The sequence below is a fragment of the Drosophila kikkawai genome, chromosome 3L (assembly GCF_030179895.1).
Source record: "Drosophila kikkawai strain 14028-0561.14 chromosome 3L, DkikHiC1v2, whole genome shotgun sequence".
Taxonomy (NCBI): Eukaryota; Metazoa; Arthropoda; class Insecta; order Diptera; family Drosophilidae; genus Drosophila; species Drosophila kikkawai.
Window position 1 is genome coordinate 33,206,103 of NC_091730.1, and position 19,541 is coordinate 33,225,643.

Sequence of the window (19,541 nt, forward strand, 5' to 3'; positions counted from 1 at the left end):
TCCATAAAAGTGCAGTCAGGTAACGGCAACCTTTGCATTGCTGCATTGAAGGTCAATTCATGGATTTTTACAACTCACTTGGAGATCGATTTATAGCTGCAGGAGATTACAACGCCAAGCATACGCATTGGGGATCCCGCCTCGTGACCCCCAAGGGAAGACAACTGTACAACGCTCTCATCAATGTGAGAAATAAGCTGGACTACGTTTCCCCTGGTAGCCCCACATATTGGCCAGCAGACCCCAGAAAGATACCCGACCTAATTGACTTCGCGGTGACAAAAAACATCCCACGAAATTTAATAAACGCCAAGGCCCTTCCAGACCTTTCTTCAGATCACTCGCCGCTGTTGATAACCCTCCTTCAAAGCCCAGAAACTACGGATCGCCCCTATAGGCTGACGTCGCACAGAACCAATTGGATGAAATACAAAAAGTATGTGAGTTCCCACATTGAGCTAGCCCCCCAGCTCAATACTGAAACCGACATCGACTCCTCCACCTCCGCACTGGAAGAGGTACTTGTGACTGCAGCCAGAATCTCAACACCACAACAGACGGATGTGCAAAAAATCAAATTCAAAACGAACCAGCAAATTGAACAGCTTATCCAAGAAAAGAGGCGTCTGCGACGGGCGTGGCAAACCAATAGATCGCCATGCACAAAGCAACGTCTAAATGAAGCCACACGCAAACTAAGCCGGGCCCTGAAGCAAGATGCCGAAAAAGCACAATTAAGATATATTGAAAAACTCTCGCCAACCAGCACAAAGCATCCCTTATGGAGAGCTCACCCAAATTTAAGCTCACCGGCTGAAACCATCACCCCGATAAGAATGTCATCTGGTTGCTGGGCCCGCAGCGACAAAGACAGAGCCGAAACTTTTGCCTCACATCTCCAGGGCGTTTTCCAGCCGAACCCTGCTGCAAATCCATTTGATCTACCGCAAATCCACACTGAAACGGAATCTACTCCAGCATCATTTCGTCCGAACGAGATATCGAAGGTCATCAGGGAACTGAAGCCGAAAAAGGCTCCCGGCGTTGACCTAATAACTCAAAAAATGATAATTGAACTTCCGAATTGTGCTATTGAGGTCATCTGTAAAATCTTCAATGGGATCATAAGTCTCGGCCATTACCCAACAAAATGGAAAAAATCTATAATTATAATGATACCGAAGCCCGGAAAAGACCACACGATTCCGTCATCTTACCGACCAATAAGTCTACTATCATGCTTGTCCAAATTATTTGAAAAATGCCTACTAAAGCGCATAATCCCTTATCTGGGAGCTCACAACATTATCCCAGCTCATCAATTTGGCTTCAGAGAAAAACATGGAACTATCGAGCAAGTTAACAGAATAACATCAGAAATTCGCACAGCCTTCGAGCATCGAGAATATTGCAGCGCGATATTTCTCGACGTTTCTCAAGCATTCGACCGCGTCTGGCTCAACGGTCTCATGCACAAAATAAAAACACTCTTGCCGGTATACACATACAAATTACTTGAGTCGTATCTCTACAACAGAGTCTTCGCAGTGAGGTGCAACGCAACAACATCCGGCACCTATTCAATCGAAGCTGGAGTCCCACAAGGAAGTGCACTTGGGCCTACCCTATTTGTTCTATACACAGCGGATATCCCCACAAGCGACCAGCTAACATTATCCACTTTCGCTGATGACACTGCGATCCTCAGCCGTTCCAGATGCCCAGTCCGTGCAACAGCCCAGCTCGCCAACCACCTCAAGGTAGTCGAGAAGTGGCTATCTGATTGGCGTATTAAAATAAATGAACAAAAGTGTAAGCACATAACGTTCACCCTCAACAGACAAACATGCCCCCCGCTCTACCTGAACAGCACACTGATCCCCGAAGTCAACGTGGTAACGTACCTGGGCGTCCACCTGGACAGACGCCTAACATGGCGAAGACATATTGAATGCAAGAAACTTCATCTAAAACTAAAAGCCAGCAGCCTCCACTGGCTCATAAACTCCCGATCGCCCCTGTGTCTGGACTACAAGGTCCTGCTCTACAACTCCACACTAAAGCCAATATGGACGTATGGCTCCCAGCTCTGGGGGAACGCGTGCAGTACCAATCTAGACATCATACAGCGCGCCCAATCAAAAATCCTGAGAACTATCACTGGGGCACCATGGTATATTCGCAACGAAAACATCCACAGGGATCTCGGCATTCCTGCAGTTAAGAACGAAATAGAAAAACAAAAAGCGTCCTACAAGGAAAAACTCTCCACCCATCCAAATCCTTTAGCAAGGGACTTGATAAAAGTTTCCAGAAGAAGCCGCCTACTACGTAACGACCATCCAACCCAGCCATAATTATTCAGGGCCATTTACTCTGTACCAGTCTCATGACTGCTAGTTAGGTAGTATTGTAAGATTTGATACACTTATTGTTAGTCTCATAAATGAGAAGATTCAATAAATAAAAGCAAAGCCTAAAAAAAAAAAAAAAAAAAATAAAAATAAAAATTAAAATGCGGACACAAAGATGGGCTTCTCAACGCTTTCGATTCCAGATTGCGAGTGATTTCACAGTTTATTAAAGCTCCTTCTTGGGCTGTTTGATTTACAAAATAATGGGTTCTTGAGTGAATGAGTAAGAGAGAGGGAGAGAGCTTTTTCGCTATATGAGCATGCAAGCTCAGCTCTATGATCTTAGGTACTAAATGTAAACATTGGGTTTCAAAGATAAGCTGCCACTGAATTGCCTGAACAGTGGGTATGTCTTCTTAGAGTATGTTAGTCTGCATGACTCTTTGTAGGCTTTGTTCAGAATATTTGTGAAGTCCTCAACTTCCTTATCTATTCTCTCCGGGGTGGATCGGGTCTTGATCCTTCTGTCCTTGACCTTTGACTGTACAATCTTTCCGAATTTGTCCCAGTCAGTGTTTCGAGGGTTTCGCTTTGGCGCCGTTTCACATACCGGCATCACGATTTCGAAGAATATGTACCTGTGGTATGAAAACGAGGGTTGTGTAGAGACTCTCCAATTTCTTACCTTATAATCGCTATGCTCCATTTGGAGGGTTATGTCTAGGACTTCTTCCCAGCCCTGAAATCCTTCCGTACTTGGAAAGATGAAGGTGGGCGTGTTTCCCTTGTTACAAATATTGACGTCACGACATATAATACTATCGAAGAGAGACTCACCCCTTTCGTTTGTCTCCTTACTTCCCCACAGTGTGTGCCTTGCGTTGGCATCGCACCCGAGGATGAGCGTCGTCTTAGTCTCCTCGGCCCACTGCATCACCCTATTAACCGCTTCAGGTGGTGCAGGTTCGTCGTGGGCCATGTAACCGGAGGCTATTAGTATGGCTGTCCCATCCGCAGCCTTGAATCTTGCCACTGCTAGATCTAAGTTGCTGAGATTGGGGTAGAGAAGAGCATTAAGGTTGTTTTTAATGATTATACCCGCCCTCGGCCTACCTGTCGAGTTTGTGTACAATGTTGTGTATCCCTTTATGGCCATGCCAGAGATTTGTCCGTCCCTCGTCCATGGCTCTTGTATAAGGCCGATCTCGATGTCCCTCTCCCGGAGAAGGACCCCCAGATTAGCTGAAGCGTGGGAGCTGCGCTTCAGGTTTATCTGAACGACCGTCGGCATTAGATCGGGGTGGTTTTGGCGGTGCTGTCGTCGATCGCCAAATCGTCCAGCAGCTTATTGACGTCCTCTACTTCATCTTCCCGGATGTCGTCCGGTTCGTCTAGGAAGACCTTCACCTTGGCTTTCCTGATGCCGTACCGGACCTTGTTGTCTGCTGCCTTCAGCTGTTCTAGGCAGCGCTTGTTAATTAAGAACAGATATGGCTGGCTGGACTTCATTTCTCGGTCAGCTCTGAGAATGGCCCAGTCCTCCATGTGGACTCCCTTATTCATTGCTCGCTGAGTCTTGAGCACCCTTTCATGGCTAGACAGCCCCTTGGGCAACCAGGTGCGAGCTCTGGGTCTCCTTGGGATGTCCTTGGCGGGGACTAGCTTTATGCTAATCCCCTTCCATGCTTTGCTTAGTCTGGCAACGCAATCCGCCAGGAAGTCCCGCGAAAACTCGTCGTCGCACCTGATTACCCGGTGCCCCCTAACCATGTCTGAGGAGTCAAAGGAGGGTGACTGGCCCGTTGGCTCGGACAGTAATTTGTCGGTTACCATCTCCGCCAACTGGGTCTCGACCTCCTCCCATTTCTCCATCAGAAGGCGCCCATCGTCGTTGAGCTCGTTTATAAGTGCCATTGCGAGGCTGTCTCTGGTCACCTCGCTGAACTTTTTCGCCGGTTTGACGAAGGTGGTCGGCCTCGGTGCTCCCTTAGCGTCCTTGGCTCTCTTTGGAGCGCTCTCGCTCACCTCTTGTGAGCGGTTGCGCTTTGCTTGAGGAGGCAAAGACGTGTCTGGGTGCTCCTTCTTGTAGCGCTCGTATTCCTTGATCACTGCTAGAAATCTGGCTTTGTCTGCAGCGTCGCGCGGGTCGGCTTTGCCCTCCTTTTCATTCCTCACTATTTTGGCGAGGATGAAATGGGCCTTGCTTGCCTGCGCCTTTCGTTGTTGGTGGGTCCACGGTTTTGTCTTCCCGTGTTCGCCGGTCGCTTTGGCTTGGCTTGCCGCCGCTTTAGTGTGCTTTGGTTGTGTCGTTTGAGGTGTGCTTGTCTTTACACCTCCCTCTGTATTGGACGGAGCTAGCGTCTCGTCGTCTGAGCGCAGTAGCTCCTCCTCGTCCAATTCGCTTTCCGTCGATTTGTGATGGGGTTTTACCTCCCCCACGAGGTCCAAAGCGGATTTTTTTGTTGTGCTCATTTTCATAAACGCCCGCGTTGCTCGGCATTGAAGGAAGGTCGACCGTGGCTTCGCCCCTAAGCCACGGCAAGGCTCGTTCCGACCCAGGGTTGCCCGGCCCTGGGAAGGATCTGTTCGAACACAGCTGGTTTAACCCCTCAGCTGCGAACCTTATAGTCAGTGGGCACGGGTCGCTTTACACGCCTGACTTGAGGGGAGGTAGTTTTAAGACTTGCCCATGTCTCGGTAAGGATTGGGAGGCAAAGGATTATTAGGTGAGGGATTCACTGGAGGTGCCGCTCGCATTGGCCGTACCGCAGTACGTTTCCAGGAGGTACCACGCGGAGGACCTTCTCTGAGGAGAAGGTGGTGTCTATCAAACCGATATTCACCTACGAGTCGACTTGGTGTACCATTAGAGCCAAGGAATATTCATCAACAGTTGCCCTGTTGACTTTGCCTTGGATTGGTACACCAATACCACCCTTCGCTGCATATACTGAAGCAATCGTGGCTTGCAGCCAGCCATACACACGTATCTGTCTCTAAAGCCCACTCCACTACTTATGCCACGGGAAGGTAATCGAAGTTGTTGAATGTGTATTAATGTGCTTTTGTAGACCGCATCTAGATGCAGCTCTAACGAAAGTATTTGGTCTCATACGTTGGGCGCCAGAAAATATTATTATTCTTAATTTAAAAACATTATAATAAATTATAAATGTAACGATCGTGGGCAGTTGTTCCAACCTAGAGGGGGCGCACGCGTTTTGACCCGGCTGGGGCTCGTCGGCTATAGGGTGGTATTCTTGCCCTCCTAGGCTTCGCCCCATTTTCGAATAATAATTTTCAAATAATGCGTGCTACGACGAAAAATCCATAGAACCAAACACTAACACATACACTGGGAAAAATTACTTGTAAATACACTCAACGGTAATTTGGCTCACTCCTGACGGAATTGGAGTGGCTTCACCCTCCCTTCCTTGGCCATCACTCTCTAGCTCTCGTCCGATGGCCCCTTTTTAAAACCTATCTAAGGCATCCCCAACGAGAATCAGCTAGCTGAAGGCAAAACAAAGAAAATTAGAACATTATAAAATTTATTCCCTTAAAAATAAACATTTAAATGAGTTTTGAATATTAAAATCTTACAAGACATTGGCTGCGAAATTTCCCTTTAAATTAAAATTCTTAAAAATTAGGCTGTATGGTATTATTTGAGACTAGCAATAAAAAGTTACCTAAAAAAATATTTTTTCTCTTATTTGCCTGCATTGGTTGCTGGGCTTAAAATTGACAAAATAAATTAATTAAAAATCTTCGGCGATCATGAAATTAAAATGGCCTCGAGTGTTCGCCAAATTTTCTCAGTGTAGAAAAGAAAATAGATGGGACTCAGAGACATTCAGAGGAGCTAATTTTGTGTATTAGTTTTTTTTTTTTTGTTTGTATAGGGATCTCATGTTTTCATTGAAAAATGTTGATTTAAAAACGCCAGAATTTCACTCACCTTTTTATAACTCCAGCGAAGAAAGCGCTTTCCCGCGTAGATGTGATGGGAGGCTGTGTGGAACAAATATGGTTTAAATCCTGCCGAAAATCTCGCCCTGCATATGATTATTTAATTTCTACACTCTCTCTATGTCACCGGTCTATCTTTTCCCTCGTGCTCTCCACTAAAACTTACACAAAAAAAAAAAACATTTAAGTACGCGTAACAAGAAAAAATAAAATTAAATTAAATATTTAAATTCGCCAGCTACAGCATCTCGCCGACGATAGGGGTTCTGCTGATCTCGGATCTAATTTTCCCTGATGCTTTCCACTCACTGCTTACTGCATTGCTTGAGACCCAACGGCAGGCCTATATACTGACAATTGAGTTGGACATTGGCTGCGGCAGAGACACCAGATCAAACGACAAAAACCATCGGCACAAAGAAAAAGTTACAAAAGCAGCGGCGGCTCCGCCTTTGCCAAATTTGGCTGATGCTTTGGTGGCAAGAGGGGGTGACGCTAACGGCTCCTCCGCTTTGCGGAGATCAACGGTGAACTCTTCTGCTCCTCCGCCTTGCTGAGATCAGCGGCGCTTCGGTAGCAAGAAGGGGGGTGAACCTGTCCGCTCCTCCGCTTTGCTGACGCTCTTCTCCCGCGCTTGGATGGAACCGCTTTTGGCGGTCTTCTTTCTGCCCGCTTCCCCCGGTGCGCCCTCGCCTTGGTGCTTCGCGCTGACCAATATTGGCGCCGAGGAAATTGACCGCCTCCGAGATTCCTAAGCGATAATAACTTAGGACGCAGCCTTTTGTAAAACCACTTCTTCAATCTCACCGTGATTCGATTCCAACTCCAATAGGTCTCCAATATAAATTTACAAAAAATAGATTTTTCTTCACCAAAAAAATAAAATTTAAAGTATACCGGCTAGATCGGCCTATCAGACGTGGGGGAGGTGTCCTTATAGCGGTCGACTCCACTCTCACGTCCGAATTAATAACTTTCGAGGAATCCAACAATGTTGAATTCCTTTGCGTGAAGCTATCAGTTAGTTCCATTTTTGTTACATGTTCCTACATTCCTCCATTGTCTTCCTATTTATTGGAACCATCTTTCCGCTATTCAGTTGGTCTCCAAAAGACTTTCGGATAGGGACCATTTAGTTGTTCTTGGTGATTTTAACATCCCAGGGGCTATTTGGTCCCTAGATAATTCCACTAACACACTTCTTACGACAACACATCATGATTTTATTGCTGGCTTGTTTGACATTTCGCTGTCCCAAGTCAATCATGTTCGAAATTCCTTAGAGCGTTTGCTTGATCTTTGTTTTGTCTCAGATTCTGAACGAGTTAGTTTAGCTAGGGTGTCGCCCCTGACGCAACCCGAAGATCCCTATCATCCCACTTTCGATGTGACTATCGACATGGGGACTGCTTCACGGAATAAATCTGACAGTCCAGCCCAAGAAGTCTTCTGCTTTACAAGACGGATTTCGTACGGCTGAATAATTTCATAACTAATTACAACTGGTCCGATCTATACACATGCACTGACATGGCGGAAGCCGTGGGTATTTTTTATCGTGTTATGAATTCATTTTTTATTGACTGTGTTCCGTTATACTGTCCGTCTACATCAAACAAGCCTCCTTGGTTTACCAAAGAGTTGACCCGCCTCAAAAATAGAAAATCAAATCTATACGCTAAATATCAACGTACCGGTTCTCCGATTGTCCTATCTAGTTATTTATCAGCTCGATCCACTTTTACTGTGTGTAACGCGCAGTGCTACAATAATTATTTGACTCGTTGCAGGTCCCAGTTTTCCGAGGACCCAAAACAGTTTTATAATTTTGTTAAATCTAAGCGTTAACCCATTACTCGTCCGTCCTCGCTCTCTTTTGGTAATTCAACAGCAGATAATGATCAGGCAATAGCCGATCTTTTTGCTCAGTTTTTTGAAACCACTTACTCCAACTCAATAGACCCAAATCAGGCTTATCCTTACATCATCCCCAAATCGAACCAAATCTTCAGTCCTACCTTAAGCGAAAGCTCTCTTCTTATAGATCTTCATCGTGTTAAGCCAGTTTTTTTACCAGGTCCCGACGGAATACCAGGCTGTGTGCTTAGGAATTGTGCCGAAGCCCTGTGCAATACACTTCTCAAATTGTTTACCTTATCCTTAGAAACCTCCCACTTTCCCCTTATTTGGAAGGAATCATTCGTTATTCCTCTCCACAAAAAAGGTAGCAAATTGGATGCCAACAATTACAGAGGTATCTCTAAGTTGTCGGCCATCCCTAAACTGTTCGAAAATGTTATTACTCCTCATCTGCAGCACCTGTGTAGGTCAATTATTTCTCCATGTCAACATGGTTTTATTAGGCGAAGATCAATTACAACGAATCTGTTGGAGCTTACTTCCTTTATTATAAAGGGATACCGAAATAACTTTCAGACAGATGTAATCTATACTGATTTCAGTAAAGCATTTGACTCTGTTAACCATTCCCTTCTTGTTCGGAAACTCGATTTAATGGGATTCCCGACTAATCTTCTTAATTGGATCTCAGGTTATCTAACTGGCAGGACGCAGAAGGTCCTTTTCGAAAATAAACTATCTAATGTTCTTAGGGTTACATCTGGCTTCCCGCAAGGGAGTCATTTGGGTCCCCTACTGTTTACATTATTTATCAACGATCTGCCCGAAGTTTTGACCAACTCCAGAGTACTTATGTATGCTGATGACGTCAAGCTTTGTGTGCAATATAATGATGCTACTTGCCAATCAGACTTACAGACAGATCTTAACAATTTTCAAACATGGTGCTGCGTGAACTTATTAAACTTAAACGGCTCTAAGTGCAAGCTAATGACATTCTCCCGTGTCACTCCTAAGCCTGCAACTTATACGCTAAACGGCTGCTCTTTGGAAAAAATTAATATAGTTGATGATTTAGGTGTCCGTCTGGATCCTAAACTTGACTTTATCGATCATATTTCGTGCATGGTGAATAAAGCCAGGGGTGTGCTTGGTTTCATTAAACGGTGGTCGAAGGAATTCAATGACCCCTATGCTACAAAAACGTTATATACTTCACTTGTTCGTCCTATCTTAGAATATGGATCCTGCGTTTGGAGCCCTCAGTATGGCGTCCATAGTAAACGCATAGAATCGGTTCAAAAGAACTTCTTACTTTTCGCTTTACGCGGTTTAAACTGGGATGCAAACCAGAGGTTACCGTCTTATTCTAGTAGACTCTTACTAATTAACTTACCCCCCCTATCTGATCGTAGAACCATGCTAGGTATTACATTTTTATACAACTTAATCCGTGGTGACGTGGAAAGTACTGACTTGCTCGGTCAGCTAAATTTTCACGTACCAATAAGAAACACCAGATCCTTTTTACCATTAGTTTTGCCCCACTGTAGAACATCCTTTGAACTGCATGAACCCTTTAGAGTCCTCTGTGCAAATTATAACGATTTGTACACAATAATATCTAACGTCGATAGCCTCCCAAAACTAAAAACTTCAATTCTAACCTACTTACGCATGCAAGCAACCAATCCGGCAGTACGCCAGTAGTAGTCTCCCCGCATCCTTTTTTTTAAGTCCTTCGCGTTTACTAATTGCTAACAGAACAAGCACGTGCTTGGTGTCGCAAGTTCCACTTGATATGTACTGTACATAGTGCATCAACGTCTTGCAAAAAAAAAAAAAAAAAAAAGCTCGATTTCTAGAGCTGCTGCCGATCTGTTTAATAGCACCGCCAGAATAAAAAAGGCCGCCAGTCGCGCCCTCACGACAGCGGGAACCTTCGATCGTCTCCCGAAGATGCACCCCTTCGGGTGAACAACGAGAGATTGACCCGGTTAATTTCTCTTAACAATTTCACTTTCCTCCCCGAGACCTTCTCGGATCTGCCGACAGATGGCACTGTACCGTACCAAAGCCCTTATCCGCAATTTTCCCTCTGACACCTAGGTGGCGCCACCGAACCTCGTAACCAAGCGTTACACACTACGTGGTTTAAGGCCAAGAGCCACTGTACTGTCTCATCCGTATGTCTGACAGTGAAAATGTGGGCCTTCAGCACCACCTGTCGGGTGAACGAATGAGGCTTCGAATGAGGCTCGCGGGTGGTAAAACTCAGGGAAACTGCTGCTAGTGCCCCCTGGTGGGTGACCGCCGTGAGCCCGATTAGCGCCGTCTGCCGGCCAAGGGCGATAGCACCACGGAGGTGAGATTCGGTTGATTTGGGACAGCGATCGTCCGTAAATTCGGGGGACAGCGCCCTCTGACGGTGGTCACGCCAATCGTGGGTTCACAACTCGGACCGCTAGGTGGTGTTGTCGGTCGAAAACGCGTGCTGGTCGTCGGAGGGCTCGGCCCGCTAGGTGGTGCTTTCTACGGAAAAATGCGTGCTGGTCGTCGCAGCGACTCACGGTAGCGGAATCGGCGCTGGGGGGCAGGGCTACTCCTCCGGATGGACGCGGAGGCTATTGGAATCTACCCCTCCGGATGGCCTCGGAGTCTACGGGAATCTACGGCTCCGGATGGACTCGGAGGCTACGGGAAATCTACTGCTCCGGATGGACTCGGAGGCTACGGGGAATCTACTGCTCCGGATGGACTCGGAGGCTACGGGGAATCTACTGCTCTGGATGGACTCGGAGGCTACGGGAATCTACTGCTCCGGATGAACTCGGAGGCTACGGGAAATCTACTACTCCGGATGGACTCGGAGGCTACGGAGAATCTATTGCTCCGGATGGACTCGGAGGCTACGGGATGATACTGCTAGGTTAGAGCATGCAGATGAAGGGAGGAAATCTCGACCAGAACTTCGTCTCGCCAATGAGAAACCAGACACCAGCGTCAGTCTCGGTCGAGGTGCAGGAAAGGGGGGAGAGAAGGGATACCAAAAGCTACGGAAATAAGAAAAAATATATTTTGCTCAAGTTTTATATTCTTTTATTGTAATTATTCGTTGTATTGTGGGGGACCCTTCTGCTGCCCTCACACATAAGTAAAAGAAGGAGGTGCTTACGTGACTTCCCTAGCGACGCGGTTGTCGCGCTCTGGCGCGTGGGGAAGGGGGGGGGTATACACTCGCGGTGTCGACGTTTGGCGATCAGGCGTGTGTCGCAGCAAACGAGCTGGCGTAGTTCCGATGTGATGGAGCACGGATTGGCGTTGCAAGGCGGGGGTGTGTTCTCGCTTTGATACGGGCACGTGTTCGGGCTTGCGCGTGGCGGCGAGGATGCGGCGATCGGACGCACGTCTGTCCTCGGCGACTTGTCAAAATGGAAGATAGTGAGTGAAAAAATCAGTGGTCGCCCTTAAGCGACGCGTTGCGCTTATCGATCGGCCCGATGCTATCGATTGGCCTATCGATGGCGACTGGTGCGATAGCAAGTTAGGGGGGTCTTTGAGCGGGTCGCGTCTTGGCTAACGAAATGCTCAGGGGTTGCCACCTAGTTGGTTTCTGGGGATTCGTTTTTCCGCAACTAATAATAATTTTTACTGCTTAGGGATTGCCCCAAGACAGGGTGTTGTTGAACGTTAGTCCCAGATTAACTGCATGATCGATATACCTTATAGGTATATTATTTATTATTGGTTTTGCAAGGTCATTTGTATCAATTGGCTTTGCGACTAATTAAAATATATTTGGATTTTTTCGGGTTTATACTCAAGCCGTTATGTTCAGCCCATGTTTGCACTAAAGACAACATTCTGTTACAAGTACTTTTAAATTGCAAGACGTTGATGCGCTATGTACAGTACATATCAAGTGGAACTTGCGACGACTTGGACGATCGGTGAGCTGACGTGAGGTTTAAAGTGTCAGCCCCCGGGGTACAAAGTAAGAGAAATTATTTATTCGGTGTTTGCATAAGAGCAAAAGAGTCAGCGGTAACGCGTTTTGGGCCTGGCTCATAGCATTCGCGACGAGGAGACCGAGAGAGGGAATCGATTATGGGGACACCTTTTCCTAGGGCAGAATTTATGGCCTAAAACCTAGGCATTTGTTTGGAAATATTTATATTTATTCGTGGCCAGCTTGATTTTGATTGGTTCCCTGTGAGTTGTATTGAAATTAGCCGAGAAATGTATTTATGGGAGCATTTTATTCATTGATTTGATATATTTTTAATTTATTTTTTAAACCCGAGTTTCTACTTTTATTTCTATCAGTGTCGGCCCAAAGATCGGGTGTTTTCCCATACAAATATTTCTAAGGTTTTATCCGCGGAGAACACATGGCAAAACGATGTATTTAAATATCTTTGAGAAATATTTATTTACTAATTAGCAACCGTGAAATTTGGTCCACCCCTTTTCTCTCGGTGGTCAGGCTCGGCAGGAAAAAACCAAAGAAAACATGACGACGGCAAATTGGCTTCATATGTGTAAGAAAGTATTCTTTATTACATTTAGTTTTGCTTCGTTTTGTGTTTTGTTCATTTATATTTTCTTCATGGCTTTTCTCTCGGTGCCCGCGGGTGTAACAGGTTAGGTTAGGTCATGGTTATGTAATTAATTCTAGCCTACTCTGGATGACACCGCATCGAGGCCTTCGAGAAGTTTCTCATCGCACGTGAATGCCAGAATGCGGTTCACTCTAATTCGCTCACCCGTCTCGCTCTCACGCACACACACACACGAGTGATCTCCTGTTGCCCCGCCGCTGGTCCTGGGCCGGGCACATGCTCTCCGAGATCGCCTGGTTGATCTCCAAAGTCGTCAGCCGGTGGCTGGAATCGGGCGCTCCTGATCGCCGCCGCTGTTGGCCTCGCGCGTCGAAGCTGGTTCTCGCTGGCCACTGGCTGCAGCGCATCCCTCCTGGTGGTCTCCTTGGTCACTTGGGACTTCCTCGTCGTCACTCGATGCTCACTGTAAACCGCACTTAGCAATCGCAAAGATCTGGCTCGAAGTTTTAAATATATTCCGCTCGCACTTCTGATCGAGTTCGTCACGTCCGCAAGAGTGAAAAAATGCCATGCGTTTCTGCAAGTTTCTGCAGCTCCGGTATTTTTCCACTTCTCGAAGTTTCGGTGCATTCCTTTGCTCTCGCTCTTTCTTGGGCGCGTGCCAATTTGCGGGGGTTGTTTTTGCGCTCGATCGTATGGCCTTCTTTCTCTTGTTCGTGGTAAGTTTGTCGTCGCTGCGCGTGTGTGTGTGTGTGGCTGCTGGTGATGCGAGAACGCAAGCTTAAATATAATTTAATTAAATCTCTTTCTTAACAATGATCGCTGCTGAACTTAAATATTAATTAGTCCTATAGCTAGTTTATAATATGTGTTTTGTTTTAGTTTTATGCTTGGTTGCCTGTGTTGTTTTCTGGGGGTTTTGTTCTGCAGGCTGTTACTGTCGTTTGTCTGCTACTGTTGTTGTTGTCGCTATCCGTTAGCGTTTCGGCTGCTGTTGTGGTTGTTGTGGCTCTCCATGAGCGTTAGGGCTGTGGTTGTTGTTACTTGGCCGCTGGCGCTGGCCGCTGTTGTTGTTGGCTGACGCGTATTTGTGGGGAGTCAAACGACTCCTCACACCACGTCACCACGGATTAAGTTGTATAAGAATGTAATACCTAGCATGGTTCTACGATTAGATAAGGAGGGTAAGTTAATTAGTAAGAGTCTACTAGAATAAGACGGTAACCTCTGGTTTGCATCCCAGTTTAAACCGCGTAAAGCGAAAAGTAAGAAGTTCTTTTGAACCGATTCTATGCGTTTACTATGGACGCCATACTGGGGGCTTCAAACGCAGGATCCATATTCTAAGATAGGACGAACAAGTGAAGTATATAACGTTTTTGTAACGTAGGGGTCATTGAATTCCTTCGACCACCGTTTAATGAAACCAAGCACACCCCTGGCTTAATTCACCATGCACGAAATATGATCGATAAAGTCGAGTTTAGGATCCAGACGGACACCTAAATCATCAATTATATTAATTTTTTCTAAAGAGCAGCCGTTTAGAGTATAAGTTGCAGGCTTTGGAATGACACGGGAGAATGTCATTAGCTTGCACTTAGAGCCATTTAAGTTTAAAAGGTTCACGCAGCACCATGTTTGAAAATTGTTAAGATCTATCTGTAAGTCTGATTGGCAAGTAGCGTCGTTATATTGCACACAAAGCTTGACGACATCAGCGTACATAAGTACTCTAGAGTTGGTCAAAACATCGGGCAGATCGTTGATAAATAATGTAAACAGTAGGGGACCCAAATGACTCCCTTGCGGGACACCAGATGTAACCCTAAGAATATTAGATAATTTATTTTCAAAAAGGACCTTTTGCGTCCTGCCAGTTAGATAACATGAGATCCAATTAAGAAGATCAGTCAAAAATTAAATGAATTTCCGAACAAAAAGAGAATGGTTAACAGAGTCAAATGCCTTACTGAAATCAGTATTGATAACATCTGTCTGAAAGTTATTTCGGTAGCCCTTTATAATAAAGGAAGTGAGCTCTCACAGATTAGTTGTAATTGATCTTCGCCTAATAAAACCATGTTGACATGGAGAAATAATTGACCTACACAGGTGCTGCAGATGAGGAGTAATAACATTTTCGAACAGTTTAGGGATGGCCGACAACTTAGAGATACTTCTGTAATTGTTGGGATCCAATTTGCTACCTTTTTCGTGGAGAGGAATAACGAATGATTCCTTCCAAATAAGGGGAAAGTGGGAGGTTTCTAAGGATAAGGTAAACAATTTGAGAAGTGTATTGCACAGGGCTTCGGCACAATTCCTAGGCACACAGCCTGGTATTCCGTCGGGACCTGGTAAAAAAACTGGCTTAACACGATGAAGATCTATAAGAAGAGAGCTTTCGCTTAAGGTAGGACTGAAGATTTGGTTCGATTTGGGGATGATGTAAGGATAAGCCTGATTTGGGTCTATTGAGTTGGAGTAAGTGGTTTCAAAAAACTGAGCAAAAAGATCGGCTATTGCCTGATCATTATCTGCTGTTGAATTACCAAAAGAGAGCGAGGACGGACGAGTAATGGATTTACGCTTAGAATTAACAAAATTATAAAACTGTTTTGGGTCCTCAGAAAACTGGGACCTGCAACGAGTCAAATAATTATTGTAGCACTGCGCGTTATACACAGTAAAAGTGGATCGAGCTGATAAATAACTAGATAGGACAATCGGAGAACCGGTACGTTGATATTTAGCATATAGATTTGATTTTCTATTTTTGATGCGGGTCAACTCTTTGGTAAACCAAGGAGGCTTGTTTGATGTAGACGGACAGTATAACGGAACAGAGTCAATAAAAAATGAATTCATAACAGTATAAAAAATACCCACGGCTTCCGCCATGTCAGTGCATGTGTATAGATCGGACCAGTTGTAATTAATTATGAAATTATTCAGCCGTACGAAATCCGTCTTGCTAAAGCAGAAGACTTCTTGGGCTGGACTGGCAGATTTATTCCGTGAAACAGTCCCCATGTCGATAGTCACATCGAAAGTGGGATGATAGGGATCTTCGGGTTGCGTCAGGGGCGCCACCCTAGCTAAACTAACTCTTTCCGGATCTGAGACAAAACAAAGATCAAGCAAGCGCCTCTAAGGAATTTCGAACATGATTGACTTGGGACAGCGAAATGTCAAACAAGCCAGCAATAAAATCATGATGTGTTGTCGTAAGAAGTGTGTTAGTGGAATTATCTAGGGACCAAATAGCCCCTGGGATGTTAAAATCACCAAGAACAACTAAATGGTCCCTATCCGAAAGTCTTTTGGAGACCAACTGAATAGCGGAAAGATGGTTCCAATAAATAGGAAGACAATGGAGGAATGTAGGAACATGTAACAAAAATGGAACTACCATTAACTGATATCTTCACGCAAAGGAATTCAACATTGTTGGATTCCTCGAAAATTATTAATTCGGACGTGAGAGTGGAGTCGACAGCTACAAGGACACCTCCCCCACGTCTGATAGGCCGATCTAGCCGGTATACTGTGAACGCAGCTGGAAAAACTTCGGAGCTCAGAATCTTCGGCTTTAACCAGCTTTCTGTGAACACAATAACTTGGGAAGCAAATGCGACGCTGTCGGAATACAATTTAGGAAGCTTACTGCGTAAGCCTCTTGCATTCTGATCTTGCATTCGCAATCAATTGACTTTCATAGCGAACGGTCGTGTTTTTGTTTTGCGCTCCTAACTTTTGTGTTGTTTTGCATTTAAACCACCGGGGTCCAAATTTTAAATTGTTAAAATACAATTCCTAATTTTGCCGTTTCGCTACGCGAGTGCATGTGCATGTGGCTTTCAGTGTTTAATTAATATATATATAATTAATCACCTTTAGTTTTTGTGTTTTTGCGTTTTCTTATCCCTTCTTTGTGTTGTCCCGTTTATTTGCTTCTAGCAGCAGCACTTAACCGGCTCCAAAGCTTTCGTGTTTCTCTTCCCACGCTAACGCTCCCACTCTCTTGTTTTTTTTCGGTACTGCTTATCTGCGCACCGTGGTTAAAGATTAGTGAAAATGGTTCCAAATATGATTTGTGATATTAAAGGCTGGCAAAAGGAGGTTTTGGCAGATCAGCCCGGCCTTTACTGCTGGCTTTGCGATGCGGTCGTTCACGCTAAGTGTCTAGGCTTAACGGGCCGTATCGCTGACGCAATTTCTGCCAAAAATGGCTTGCGCTATTGTTGCCATGCCTGTCGTGAGGTGGAGAAGGATATGTTATCCTTCATGCGGCAAACCAAAAGCGGTTTTAGTGAGCTTAGGGTCAATTTTCGCAAAACAAATCACCTGTTCACAGCGCTGGACGCTCAATTTAGCGGCATGAAGCTGTTAAACGAGTCACCAAAGCGCAAAAAATCGGCTGCTGGTCGGCTGCAGTTGGGCGAACCCCAGCCACCAAAGATTTGGCACACTCCCTCGGCACAGCCCCCGACACTGACGCCAACTCCAATGGTGTTAAGATCGGGAACGGCTAAAGATTCGGCATTCGAAGGTGCCGGGGCAGTAATGGCTTCAGATCCGCCAGTGTTATTAGTTGAGTCCGCTGCGGGGTCTCAATCTCTGACACCGCAGACTTCAAAAAAAATCTCAGCTATCCCAAAGGGCAAAAATAGGGCTGAACCACTAGTAGAAGTCGGTAATGCTGCGTTACCAAAGACCATCACCGCTATTCCACCACTAAAAACAATATTTGTTTCTCGGCTTGCCCCTGATCTCGCATCGGAAGATGTACTAGCTCATATACTGAGCAAAACACAAGCCAAAAATGTGAAAGTGGAAAAATTCAATTTTTTATACCCCAGAGATATCTCATCTTTTAAAATAAGTGTCTCCCGTGAGCTTTTTGACTCAATTTGTTCGGGTGACTTCTGGCCCGAGCACGCGGTAGTTAAGGAGTTCGAGGTGAAAATAAAGAAAAAACGGCCTTCACGGGCGGCACAAACCACAGTGGCAGCGGGCGTCACGGCAGTGCCAAAAAACTAAATACCTCCCTCCTACTTTCCTATCAGAACACTAGAGGCTTACGCAGCAAGCTATCTAAATTGTATTTTGATAGTTTTTCGTTTGCATCCCAGGTGATTGTGTTTACAGAAACCTGGTTAAAGCCGGAGATTCTCAGCTCCGAAATTTTTCCGGGTAAGTACACAACTTATAGATTTGACCGTCTTTCCCAGCGAAGTGGTGGAGTTTTAATTGCCGTTGACTCCACCCTTAGTTCCGAACTGGTTCAAATTGACGATCTCATAGGCATTGAATTTATCTGTGTAAAACTATAATTTCCAGGTAGTTTTATCTATATAACCTGTTCTTACGTTCCTCCATCTGCTGAAGAGCCTATTTATTGGAAACACCTTTCGGCAATTCAGGCCGTTTCCAACATGCTTTCGGCTAGAGACCAACTAATAACTCCAGGAGACTTCAATATACCTGGAGCTCGTTGGTCATCAGATGGTACGTCCAATGTCCTCCAAACTGCGGCACAGCATGACCTGATAGATGGCTTGCTTGACATTTCTTTGTCCCAAGTTAACCATGTCTTAAATTCTTTGAATCGCTTACTAGATCAGAGTTTTGTCTCTGATCCTGTAGGTGTAAACTTAACAAGAGTTGATCCATTGACGCTTCCCGAAGACCCTTACCATCTTACTTTCGAAGTGACCATCGATTTGGGGACTGTCGTAAAGACCAAACCTGATTTGAGTTGCTCAGCGACTAAAGTTCGCTGCTTCCGTAAAGCAAATTTTCAAAGGCTAGATATCTTGATTTCCCAATTTAATTGGTCTGAACTTTACAGATGTACTGACATGGCGTCCGCCGTGGATATTTTTTACAGTGCCATGAATTCGTTCTTTGCATTGTGTGTTCCTTTAGCCTATCCGTCGGTTTCTAGTAAACCACCTTGGTTCACCAAAGAGCTGACACGCCTAAAAAACGTTAAGTCTAGGCTATATAATCGCTATAAACGCACCGGATCTCCTACTGTTCATTCAAGATATCTTAGTGCTCGGTCGAATTTCACCGTGCTTAACGCGCAATGTTATAAAAGTTATTTAACTCGTTGTAGGGTTCAGTTCACGCAGGACCCGAAACAGTTTTATAACTTTGTTAACACTAAGCGAAAACCCAATTTACATCCTTCATCGCTTTCGTTAAAGAACGCTACAGCAAACTCTGATCAGGCCATCGCCGATCTCTTTGCCGAGTTTTTAAAACTACGTATTGTTCCTCAAATAGCTTAGATCAGACTTACTCTTTTGATTTGCCCAAGTCGAACCTAATTTTCAGTCCTATTTTAACCGAAAGCTCCCTTAGTTCGGATCTTCATCGTGTAAAACCAGTTTACTCACCGGGTCCCGATGGAATACCAGGCTGTGTGCTCAGGTATTGTGCCGGAGCTCTGTGCAATCCCCTTCTGAAATTGTTTACCTTATCTTTAGAAACCTCAGAATTTCCCCTTATTTGGAAGGAAACATTTATTATTCCTCTCCACAAAAAAGGTAGACAATCGGAGGCCAGCAACTATAGAGGAATCTCTAAGTTGTCGGCAATTCCAAAACTTTTCGAGAATGTAATTACTCCCCACTTGCAGCATTTATGCAGATCCGTAATTTCATCATGTCAGCATGGTTTTATGAGGCGAAGATCGACCACTACAAATCTCCTGGAACTCACCTCCTTCATTATTAGAGGTTTCCAACGTAACTTTCAAACCGACGTGATTTACACA

The 19,541-nt window shown here is 45.1% G+C and overlaps 1 protein-coding gene across 1 annotated transcript; it reads right to left on the reverse strand.

Moving 5' to 3' along the window:
• Positions 1-3,644: 3,644 nt before the first annotated feature.
• On the reverse strand, positions 3,645-4,826 carry LOC121502719 (uncharacterized). The gene has a single exon (XM_041776421.2). It carries the CDS (start codon positions 4,824-4,826, stop codon positions 3,645-3,647), a length of 1,182 nt encoding a protein of 393 aa, XP_041632355.2.
• Between the last annotated feature and the right edge of the window lie 14,715 nt (positions 4,827-19,541).

Bases quoted from the DNA above. Each gene is read 5' to 3' on its own strand.
- LOC121502719 (XM_041776421.2), bottom strand. From the start codon at position 4,826: ATGAGCACAACAAAAAAATCCGCTTTGGACCTCGTGGGGGAGGTAAAA.